The following is an 11,899-nucleotide window of genomic DNA, read 5'->3' as shown; positions in this document are numbered from 1 at the left end:
GTGAGCGTGCTGCTGCATCAGGGGATCAGAGCAGGGCTGTGATTTCTCCTAGAGCAGCGCTGTGATTTCTCCCTGCGTGGAGGCAACGAGCGGTGCGCATTGCTCAGGTGGGGCAGTTGTGGTGGTGCGGGAGATACCCACAAAACCACCCCCCGTGGGAGCTGTTCACACACTGGTGACACTGGATCAGATTCTGCCCGCAGCGCAGAGCCAGAGTAAGCTGTGATTCCTCCTGTCGGTTACAAACTCCGGGTCCCTGGTGGGTGAAGGAGTGCTGGCGGCTTCACTTTGGGGTACAGTGAGCGAGTTCCCTTTCACCACGCTGCGCCCTCCCGGGTTGCCCCGACCAACAGACCCCTCTCCAGCTCTGCCCTCCCGCCTCCCTTCAGAAAGCACACCCTTGCAGTTACAGGACCACAAAACAAAACCAAGGTGCGGACGTGTGTCCCGGCACAGAACCGCCGCGGGACCCGCAGCCAACCCAGGACCGTTCGCTTCCCTTTACCCCCGGACAAAAAGCGTGCGCTCCCCCTCCCCACTCCCACCTCCCCCCTCGGGCCCCCGCTGGGGCCGGGCGCGGAGCGGAGCGGGCGGCGGGCGCGGCCCCCCGCGGCGGCAGCGGGGCGGGGCGGGGCGGTGGGGCGGGCGGCTCGGCCCGGCGGGCGGGGACAGCGCGGCCGCCCCGCTCCGCTCCGGAGCCGCCGCGGGCAGACGCAGGAGCGCCGCGGCGGCGGGAGGGAGGCGGCGGCTCCTCCATGCGCGGTGCGCGGGCGGCCGCGGGGCTTGCGCAGGTAGGGAGGGCCCCGCCGCGCTCAGGGTCTCCACCGGCGCTACTCGGATCTCCTACTTTTTAATCGCTTTTTTTTTCCTCCATTTTATTACTTTTTTTTTTCCTCTTACTACTATTTTTCTACTGTTACTGTTTTTTCTATTACTAGTTTTCTTGTATTACTTTTTAAGTGCTATTTCCCCCTTTTATCACCTATTTTCCCCCTTTATCACTTATTTTCCCCATTGATCACTTATTTTCCTCTTTTATCGCTTATTTTCTCGTTTTTAATCACAATTTTCCCTTCACATCCTCATTTCTCCCTTCTACCCACATTACCCTCTTTTACACCCTTCTTTCCCCATTCTCCCTGTTTATTACTTGTTTTCCCCTTTTATCACTTGTTTTCTCCTCTTATCACTTGTTTTCCCTTTTTATCACTATTTTCCCTTTTTTCTAATCCCCATTTCCCCCTTTTACCCCCATATCCTCTTTTACCCCCATTTCCCCTTTTCCTCTCTGTTTCCCCGTTTATCCCCATCTTACCCCGATTCCCTTTTCTGTCCCCGTTTCACCTTTCCCCATCCCTCATCCCACCACTCCAACCCCGGGAGGACCGTGCGGAGCTCCTCCCGCATTCAGCTCCTCTCTCCCTCTCCCGGCAGCGCAGCAGCGGAGCGGAGCGCTGAGCGGCGGCAGCATGCGGCCGGGGGATGTCTGAGGCGGGCGGCGGTGCGGCGGCGGCGGCCTCGCTGCCCCGGAGCCGCGCCGGAGGGATGCGGTCGGCCTGGGGCTCCGTCTGGTGCCTGTGCCTGGCGGCGGCCGTCGGAGCGCTGCCGGCGGCGCGGCGGCGCGGAGCGGAGCGGAGCGGCGGGCAGGCGGCAGGTAAGGAGGGCAGCGTACGCGGGGCGGATGGGAACGGCCGGAGCGGGAGTTATGAATGAAAGCGGCGGGATCGTGCGTGGTGGTGGTGGTGCTCTGGAGGGAAAAATGGATTTTGAACAGTTGTTGAAAAGGCTCTCGCGGCGCTGAGTGCCCTTCGGGGATTTGTGCCTCCGGTTCTTCGCGGTGCTTGGGGCGGCGGGTGCTTCTTACGCACCGGCAGTCGCAACTCATTGAGTTAGGGACGAGGCGTTGGGGAAGGAGCCGCTGAACACCTCCTCTCGAGGAAAAGCCGGACAAAAGCTGCTTTAAGGAAAAAAATCTCTTCGGGTGGGTTTGCAACTTCTCGCTGATCTGCCTCAGCTGCTCCCTGAGCCCCTGTTTGTTTTTCGAAGCCCCTTCGCAGCTCCCCGGCTCCGGGGTTGCATGTACCCGGCAGAAAGTTTCCATTGTTCACCATTGGGTTTCGGAGCCCCCGTTGCCAAAAAAGTGACAGGGGAATAAATGGGCTTCGTGGAGGCCAGGGGTGGGGGCATTACTTTCATACTCCTTTTGGTTAAAGCCATAAATCATGCCGGGGGTTGGTTTTGTTTTCGAGAAAGTCCTAATAAAACCCCAGATTCTTAGTGTAACTCGTTTGGCTCATTTTTCACAGCCAAAAGAATTGATTTATGGGTCAAACACGTCAGCGAGCGCATTGAGGTGGGCGTCTGGGTGGAAGCGAAGGGGCAGGGAGCGTGTGTCAGTCTCTGTGCTGTCATTTGGGGGACAGTTTGGAGGGGTTAACCTGGAGGGATATCACTGCTTTGGGATTTCCAGTGGAAATCATAGGACTGTAGATTCACTTGAGTTGGAAATCGTCGGGATGAGGCTCTATCGCTGCTGTCGATGACCATATGGGTGTCAGTGTCAACCTGACAGTGGCCATGTGGGTGTCACTGTCAACTCCAGGGAATGGGATGAGGCTCTGAGCATTCTGAGCTCCGTTCCCCATGGGCTACTCAGTGATATCCCTAGGGGTGACACTGGCCACGTGCGTGGAGATGTGGGAAGCCTGGCATCGCCCAGCCCGCAGCATCCACTGGAGGGGAAAAGGTTGTGCAAAAGAAACTGTAAAGAACATAAACCCTCCGAGCCGAGTAAAAACGCATTTTGCTTTTCAGCCTTTGAATGGAATGGTAAAAAGCAAATTCTTTCTCCTGATCAAATGGGCCATGGGGTGTTGGCTCATTACTGAGGGTTGTTGTTCGCCGGGCTTTGCATTTACAGTCTAAGGCCTTATTTTCCATAAAGGGGCTTGGAAGGATTTTTCCCCAGTGATCTAATTCTCCACACGGGGCTGTGAAGGCTGTAACAGCTACTGCTTTGTGCCTGTCCCCAGCTCCATAAAACACACATTGAGGGGAGGCGTTCTGGAGGTATGTGTGTGTTTGCTAATACGGACGCGCGCTGCTGGCGGAGGTGGAGGGGTGCAGGTTTTAACATCTCCGCGGGGAGGTGTTGGGCTGCTGGCAGGAAGGAGGCAGATGGCGGGGCTGTTGCTGAATAGAAGCTCAACTCAAAACACCAGGGGCCTCATCTGGGCTGAGTTTCTCCCCTCTCCTTTTCTCGAGGCTGCCGCAGGAAGAACAATGTCAAAATTTCCTCCCACCCCCCCCCGTTGTGTTTTTTCTCTTTTTTTTTATGAATGAAAGCGGAGAGGCGAGGCAGGAGTGAATGTGTGTGTCATTCAGGGGCTATGGCAGAGATGATTAGGGAGGTCAGTGAACTCCTTTGCAGCCCTGAGCATGCGGTCACTCTATTCAGCAGTCACAGAATAGACATCCGTATAAAAAAGCCCGTCCAATTTGCATTAGTATTCAGATAAAGATATTACTGGGTACGATTTGTGCATGTCAAGTGATGCTGCTTGCTCTGAGAGCAGGGCTGACCAACGGCAGCATTTCGCTTTGCAAAACTTGTGATATCCATCCCATCTCTCAGAAATGTATATAGAAAAAAAGGGAATTTCTGGGATTCCTGATACTGGTGCTATGGAGCCATGTGTGTGTGTTGAACTCTGAAGTTTGTGCGGAAAGCTGAGCTCTGTTAGGAGCCAGGACTGATGGTCCCTTAGCTGTGGTCATGTTGTCACCGAGCAGAATATGTGAATTCAGGTCCAGCAGAGGCAGAGAGGGGCTCTGGTGACTTCCCCACTTGGAAATGACTGGGGATGCACTTGTTGGGGCTGATAGGCTTTGCGCAGCTGATGGCAGAGGTTCAGGCCGCTCTGCTGAGCTTCGTGTATCCAGATGTTCCAAAGTTCACCCTAAATTGCCCTTGTGCTGAGTGGGTGCCGCATGGCTCCGGAGCGGTTCCCTTCAGGAAAGTGTTCTGAAACCCTCAATAAAGAGCCCTTTGTAAATGGGTAGTGCTCCCAATCTTGTGCCCGAGACCTGAAATCCTTCAGATTCAGTGCTATGAGTGATACAGTGCTGAAATGAAAAGTTGATCCATTTGTTCTCTAAGAACAAGAAGAAAGTAATGAAGTCCTTTATGTTGAGTCTAGCATATTTTATTGAGGAATGAAATAAGAGGATAGAGGAAAATGTGATGAAATATGGCTTTTCTTGGTTGTCCCTTACTTAGCAAATAGGGAACCAGAGAGTCTATTGCAGTGCAGGGACTGACTTGTTACAGCACCTGACAGCGGCTGTATAGCACCGCATATTGACAGGGGTCACTGCAATTAAATCTGAGGGGTTTTTTCCTTTTAATTAAGACTTTATGAACAGCCACTGGGTAGGGAACGTGATGAAAGTGAATCTGAAGATTGTGTAGCGAAGTGCTGATCTGCTAATTAAATCCTGCAATTAAACTAAGCCACTCTGACCAGCATGTTCACTTTTATGACTCTCCCGAACGCATCAGCACTGTTGAGAAGTGTTGCTGTCCAGCAGCCCCAGAATGGGTTTTGGACTCTGGGCTGCAGCACCCACTGCCCCAGGACTGATCCCATCTGGTCCTTCTGCCTGGACAAAGCTGAAATGTTGTGTGAAGCTTTGAGAGTTCTTTTTTCCATCTATAACTCTGGAAAACGAAATTTTTCTTCTTTAGTGAACTGTGATGGCCACCTGCATGACATCTGAGTGGATAGGAGGCAGCGCCAGGACTTCAAAGGAGCAGGAGATGTGGTCGCATCTTCCTCAGTGTTTTTGATGCTTTGTAGTATATGTGGATGCTGATCAGGAATGCTATAAAGGATAGAGTGAAATCCCCTCCTAGTTTGGTGACTTTTTCCCAGCTAGGCTGAACCTGGGCGTCAGTGAAATCCACTTGATTTTTATTTCCTTTCCCCATCTGAGAGGACTTCCCTTTTTCCCAGCGTGCTGCATGCTCGTAACTTTCCCCGTGCCCTGCCAGTCGGTTGGTCTGGCTCTGCATACCGTTTTGTCGGCTTTTTGAAGCAGCCTGCTGACTCAGCACCCTCCAGAGGAGAAGTCCCACAGCACCCCCTGAGCAAACCGCTGGCTGAACCACGTCTCAAGCCACATATAAGGTCTTTCATTGCCTTTTTCTCCTGGGCCTCCTCCATAGCTTATCGGCTTACTGTTGGCCACTCTTGGGGCCGTTTATCTGTGTGATCTGGTACTTTTTCTCTGAATTGGAGCTGCCGGCCCTGGTGCCCCCTTCCCGATAGCTCACAGTTCAGGTTGCCGGGTGGCAGAGATAGGATATAGAGACCTGGATGAGTGGAGAAAGGCTTTTTATTCCTGCAGTGACAGCACTGTGATCCCAATGTGTGATGTGCTTTCCCCCTAAGTATCAGCTCCTTGGCTTGAATGACCAGGAAGTTTCCATAATATCAAAAGCAAACAAAAACTGTGCGATAACAGTGGAGTAAAACCTTTGGTAAACTTGGTAGTTAAAATGTGAAAGGTAATGAGACGTAAACCTGCCCTGTATCACCCTGATAAGGGGAGTTGCACTGCCCAGGTGGACGGGGAGGTTAGATCTTATTTTTTTTCTGCTGTGACACTCAGGTTACACCATTTAGCAAAGCTTTTTTTTTTCTTTCTTTTTTAAGAATCACAGTGCAGCAAAGCGAGAAAACACTTCTCCAGTAACTGCTTCAGTTTCAGATGTATTCATCTAAAAAAGGTGCGGTATTCGTAGCAGAGGGGGAGTCAGTTTTAGTGAGCTGGCATTGCTTTCCCAAAGCCACAGAAGGGGGGAAGATAAAGACTTGAGAGAATAAAAAGGTTCTATTAAAACTTGGAAGTGCCTCGGAGTTTCTTTATCACGCAGAACCGTATGCAAAACAATTACCATGTGCTTACACGTTCAGCATCTGTGAGAGTTTGGGGCTGTGCCATCTCCACAGGTTGCGAGGGGTTAAACATATTAATGACTCAGAAGCAGAGGCTTCCAAGGCAGCGAGTGAGGGAAGGACGAGGGCTGGGGCTGCTCTCTGTAGCTACAAAGCTTTGTGCACTGCCCCGCAATGAGTGCCTGCACCCGGTCCTAAGAGTTGTGTAACGCATTCTGGCACATTCCAGTGTGTTTTTATTTTTATTGCTTTTGGGGTGGCATTTTCCTTGGGAAGAGCCAGGTGTGCATCCATAGGGGCTGTTATTTGTGGGCAAGGAGTTAGAGAAGATGCTTCTGGATCCAGGTGCTGAGATCAACGCTTACTAACTCCATGCTCTCCCCATCCAAGGGCTGAAAATCTCTCTAGAATTGGAGTTTTGATTTTATTTGGATGCTTGGTAGAGTTTATAAAGACCCTTCAGGGGCAGATTTTTTGGAAGTTCTGCTGTCTGCTGCTGCCTGTCGTCCTTTAAAAGTTATACCAAGGTCCTCATCTCTTGCCTATTTAATCCCAAGCAGAAATTTTCAAGGGAGCAGGCTGGAGACCTTCACAGATTGTGGTGGAAGCAACTGTTGAGCAGAAATAGAAAACTTTCCAAACAATATCTAATGACCCAAGTGAGAAAACTCAAGTGGTAGGGATGTGCTTGGCTCTACCTGGTTGGGGCTGTCTGCATTCCATCTCATCCCACCTTCACTGTGTACCAAGTGAGGTGAGCTTTTGTCACCAGGTCCATCCTGGATGCCAGCGGGTGGTATGACAGTGACCTGATGTCTGCAGGAGAGCAGGAGCTGGTGACATTTATGGTAAAGCAGTGGCACTCAGCAGTAAACCCACTAGGAGCTCCCTTATTGCTTTGTGCAGGCATGGGAAACCACTTTTTTCAGAGGATTATTGTTTTGTTTTGTTTTTTCCTCCTATTCCACCCCCTTTCATGTGCAGAACTCAAGAGCAAGAAATTCCCTCCCAGCAAAATATCTCAGCAGCTTATTAGGAGACTTGAGGTCTTGAAGTAAGTGGTGATTGGATTTTTTTCCCCCTAATTTTTTTTAACTTCTCTGTGTAGATCGTAGATCCTCAGGGCAAGAATTTTACTGCTTGCTAATAGCGGGACCTGGGCAAGATGAGCATGCTGCTTCCCCACCATGTGCTTGGGCTATCGGAGCTAAAGATGAGGAGGGAAAGAAGTTGCAATGGGAAGATTAAGGAGTTTGGTGTGTGCTGACAACTCACATGTGCAACCCAAGATAAACCCTACGTGAGCCCGTCTTTAATTAAAAGAATGATCGGAATTAAGCACAGCACCATCTCTGCTGATCTGTATCATGCGCATCCCTACGAATAAAGCATTTCTGGGGAGGGAGAAGAGGAAAATGCCAGATTCTAATCTTCCTTTGCTAGCCGATAGGTTCGCCTTTTGAAAGGGCATATTTCTCCCTGGCTTGGAGCACTCGGGCATGTTGACAGTAAACAACTGTCACTTGGCAGTTTATGAAAGAGGGGGAATGTTGAAGAAAACATGTCCAGTTTAAATAGTTATGTTAATGGGCTGAGGATTCATGCAGGAGTGGGGCGGGTGGTAAATGGAGGTGCATAACTTTGCTGGTATTTTCTGTGTAAGACACGAGCTGCAAATGAATACAGTTGGAACGGTAGGGAACGCTTGCAAAATCAAATAAAAAATGCATTCATTTTACAGCCAGCGTGTTACGCATGCTCCCACAGCTTTGCATGAAAGCATGTGGGATTTTTTTGTTGTTTTTCCAGGGAAAACTCAGAAAGCCTCTTTATATGCAGCGTGGTGGGTTGGGCGCCTGGCGAATGGAACCGCAGGGCTGGGAGCCCAGAACTCCTTGGCCATCACCTTCCTTGCTCCTTGCAGCCTCCTTCTTCCTAAAGCTGAAGGAAGAGCGGGCTGCGAGGAAACTCGGCCTCCCACTTTGCAAACTGATAAACTACAGAAAGGAGGGGGGGAAAAAAAAAAAGTAAGAAACAGCAGATGGTTCCTCACTGCGTCCCTTCCTGAAATTTCTCCAAATCCATCACCCACCTCCTTCTTGTGAGTGGAGTGAGTGATGATCGAGCATGAAGCGTTCCTTCCTGGTCAGCCCAAAGGTATCAGTATCAGCAATGTAATGGGTGAGTGCTCAGTGTTGAGCACTCAAGATCTGTTATCAGGCATAAAAATAAGTTTCAGGCTTTGCAGGCTGCTGATTTCGCTGCCTTGGAAGCAGCCACTGTTGGAGTGTGCTGATGTTGGCTTTTGGATACCCTGTAAACCCATATTACTGTCGTGGCCCTTCTGTGCCCCTAGCTTCCAGCCCTGCTAGGATACAGTATAAATACAGTAAATATCATAGAATTTAATTGTAGATACTATGTTACACTTGCCATATGTTTCATTTAGTGTTGGATATCTCAGAGAGGGGCACCTTGCCCCTGGAACCTTCTCTTGCCATCATTTCTCCTATGTGACCCCACACAGCATAAATGCTTTCTAGGATGTTCCAGGGGAGGTTCAGTTGGAACCTGAACTCAGAGAGAGTGGTGAGGCATTGGAACAGACTGCCCAGGGAGATGATGGAGTCACCATCCCTGGAGGTGTTCAAGAGAGATGGAAATGTGACAGAGGGACATGGTGGGTTAGTGGGCATGGTGGGGATGGTTGACAGTTGGACTAGATGATCTTTTCCAATCTTAATGATTTTGTGATTCCATGAGTCTATGCATCTGCATGCTGTGTAAGGGAATGGCTTCAGTGGAATGTGTTAGTCCTGGCAAAAAGCACCTGAAAGCTTCTCAGGCGCTTTCAAAACCTGTGTAAATGTTTGAGGTGAGATTTTCATCTCCTCTGCTCCCCTGCTCTCAGTGCATAGCAAATGAGGTGCGTACAAGTGATGCAGTCTTTGCTGGCTTCACCCATTGCGTGTGCCTGCCTGTTTTGGGGTGAGGAGGAGCAGCTGTAGGAGTAGCACACAGCAGAAAGTTAGCTGCTGGTCTTCTGAAAGGGGCCAGAGTCCAGGTTTTGGATCACTGCACTCAGTGGCCTCACTGCTTATAGGTACATGTGTCTACGTGGAGAAATAGGTGAAAACATGAGGAGGTAGTCCAACTTTATCCGTGAAAGTGTTGCCATATGGTGGTTCATCCACCAATTGCACCCATCCTGCCCAAGGCAGCCCACCTGGAGCTTACTATCTCTGCTTGACTTTCAGACCAATCCAGGTTGCTGGCTTCAGTTTTTATCTTCCACAATTTTGTCAGCAGAAGAGAAACAGCTGTTGGCTTTCTCCTTCTCCATGCCCATTGCAATGCCCAACCCTGCTGCTGCAGTGGCATCTGTGTCTCAGGGAACACTGGACACTCCCTAACAGGGAGAAGGAAGTTTTAGACGTGTTTTTTGTTGGGAAAATGTAAAGAAAAGCTGGAAAGGTCAAACTGTGGAAGACGGGGAAGGGATCAGAGAGCCTGAGGAAGGTCCCACAGGCAGTCAAGACTGACTATGTCCCAGCATGGGACCCTCTGCAAAGCATGCTTTTCCTTACAGCAGCATTAAAATAGCTGCATGTGGAGATGTCAAACCTGCTGCTGGCATATCTGGAGCCCAGCATGGCTCAGTAAATAGAGGACAGTGATTGGGAGCATTAAAACCATTTGAAAGGAGTGGGAACTGAGACACGCATGACTTCCTTGAACTCTCCCTTAATTTATTACGTGCAGTCCAAAACCTGCTGTAATAGATATGGTTGCATGAGACCATTAAAAGTGCCGTTCTGCTGAACCCGATGCCCTGCTGTTGCTGCTGGAAATGATAAAACGCCACACTTGGGCAGGATGGTATGCAGCCCTGTGTTTGTGCCTATGCATGTATGCTGGTAAGTCCTGCTAATTTAGGAATTGTTTTCCAAGTCTGTTTTCTATAAGTCCGTAGACTTAATACAAATAAAGAGCTGAGCAAGTTTCCTGTGAGAAGCACAGAACAAACGCTAGCGTGGGATTTGAATGCAGAGAGGTGAAAACACAAATGTATACAGAAACAGCAAGTCAAACAAGCTGAAAAAATATAGTAAGGTTGATTTAACAGAGTAGTGAACTCCAAACCTTCTACTCCCTTCAACAGCCCTCTTTATAGAAGAGAAATAAAAGAATTTTTGATATCCACTATTTTTACCATCTCTGAAGGGTAGGAGTTGAGTTTAGCACAGGGAAAAAGCATTGCAGTATTGATATGAGATGTGCTTTCTAAATAATAAAATCTGGGCTTTTTGCTCATGACTTCATGACCACGAACTGGCTCAGACTTCATGAACAGGAGATTAGCGTTGGGCTCCTGCGACTTTGGGTACCTGGCACTTCCATCCCGCTTGAGGCATTGAAATAACAGGCTTGGGTTTGAAAGATGCTGAGCCAGATCAGGCTCTGCATTTCAAGCTCTTAAGCACTCTTAAAATCTGGTTATTCATTTTGATGCCTAGATATGGATTTCTGGGCTTAATCACCAACCTTTGCATTTCAAATGTTTGGCCTTTGTTTTCTTTGCTAAGTATGCAGACAGAGTGGCCCCCCATTTTTTTTTTTTTTTTTTTTTTTTACACAGCTGAAGACAGTCAGCAGAGAAGCCTGGAAGTTCTGTGTCTTATTACTCAGTAATAGGGATCTTTGAAATATGCCATTTTATGTAACTCAAGGGAAACTTACAAGAAAAGGGGGCATTCACTTTTTCATGTAAACATGATCCGTAATATATCTAAACCTTACAATCAGTTGGAAAAAAAAACACCAAAACTACCCTAAACCTTTGCCCTCTCTTAATCCATGTACGAGAGGGTTTTTTTTAGATGTGCTTTTCCCCTCCCTGAAATAGAGGCAATTGATAGGCTCATAAACAAATACCAAACATAAAGTCCTAATCTCCATATAGAGGGGCCTGACCCTTTTTATGGAGAGAGAGGGTAGAGGGAGGAAACAGGGCCAGGAGTTTGAGGTTTAATGCTTATTAAAGTTTTAGTGGGTGGGAAAATGCAATCAATAAATTTTGTTTAATGCTTCGAAACTGGTGTTGGTTTTCACTAGCTACGCTGGAGAGTAGTTTTCATTTTGAAACTAGGACACTCGTAGTTGGAATGACAATTAATGTGGAGTGAATATGGTCCCAGTTGGAAGCCAGTTTTTGAATAGCATGAAAACTCCCCCCACCTCCCATCACTGGCTCAGGAGTATGGTTGCTTCCGTTTTTAATTAGCGGGCCAGGCAAAATTTAGCTCATTGTGTCATTCTGCTCTTTTGGCCAAATGGCTAGCTTGGGTTTCTCCATCTTGCTTCATGAGGCTGTTCTTTTCATTTTTCTTCAGTTTTGGCGCAGGGAGGAAGGGGGGCTTCAGGATCCTTAGGATTAAAGTCATTGTTCTGGGGTATTTACAGCCAGCTGCCTGCATTAAATGAAGATTAGAGGAGCGCGCATTGGAAGTGGAATGGAAACACGGAGGAGCTGGGATTTGGTCGCTGCATAGCTGTGAACCGAAGGGGAAAGGTTGGGGCAGGCTTTATGGCAAATTTTTTCTGCTTCCATGTGATCTCCAAGTGCACTTCAGGGACTCACTGCGAGTGACCAGGTTGGAGTTGTAGGGGGGGCTCCAATTCTTTGCGTCCCTTAGAAAGTTATTCTGTGGTGAACCTCAACTGGTGGGCCTGGTGTCAAAAAACTCATCTGCAGAGGCACTAAGAACGTGGTGAATGTTTGGCTAGAGTTCACCAAATTCTATAATTCAGCCAGAAAGCCGAAGACTTTCTCCAAGCTCAAGAGCTCCATCAGCGATACATTTTTGAAGGGTTTAAGGAACGAAATAAGGCTGGAGAGAAGGAGCCCAGGGGAAATAACTCAGTGATTTTTTAACAAA

General features: G+C 48.9%; 1 protein-coding gene across 7 annotated transcripts in view; it reads left to right on the top strand.

Moving 5' to 3' along the window:
- The first annotated feature begins 637 nt into the window (after positions 1 to 637).
- FGFR3 (fibroblast growth factor receptor 3) overlaps positions 638 to 11,899 on the top strand; it is a 52,380-nt gene continuing 41,118 nt past the window's right edge. For 6 of the 7 annotated variants that reach the window (XM_085223630.1, XM_085223629.1, XM_085223628.1 and 3 more), the window contains exons 1-2: positions 638 to 791; positions 1,435 to 1,654. In XM_085223630.1, the coding sequence (XP_085079756.1) occupies positions 1,483 to 1,654 (172 nt within the window). In that variant the 5' untranslated portion in view covers positions 638 to 791; positions 1,435 to 1,482. The remainder of the gene's footprint in view (positions 792 to 1,434; positions 1,655 to 11,899) is intronic. The other variant, XM_085223625.1, reaches the window with a different exon arrangement.

The sequence above is a fragment of the Meleagris gallopavo genome, chromosome 4 (genome assembly GCF_905368555.1).
Source record: "Meleagris gallopavo chromosome 4, MGAL_WU_HG_1.1, whole genome shotgun sequence".
In the NCBI taxonomy this organism is placed as follows: Eukaryota; Metazoa; Chordata; class Aves; order Galliformes; family Phasianidae; genus Meleagris; species Meleagris gallopavo.
The sequence above is the reverse complement of the archived record's forward strand: the minus strand, read 5'-3'. Positions and strand labels throughout refer to the sequence as shown.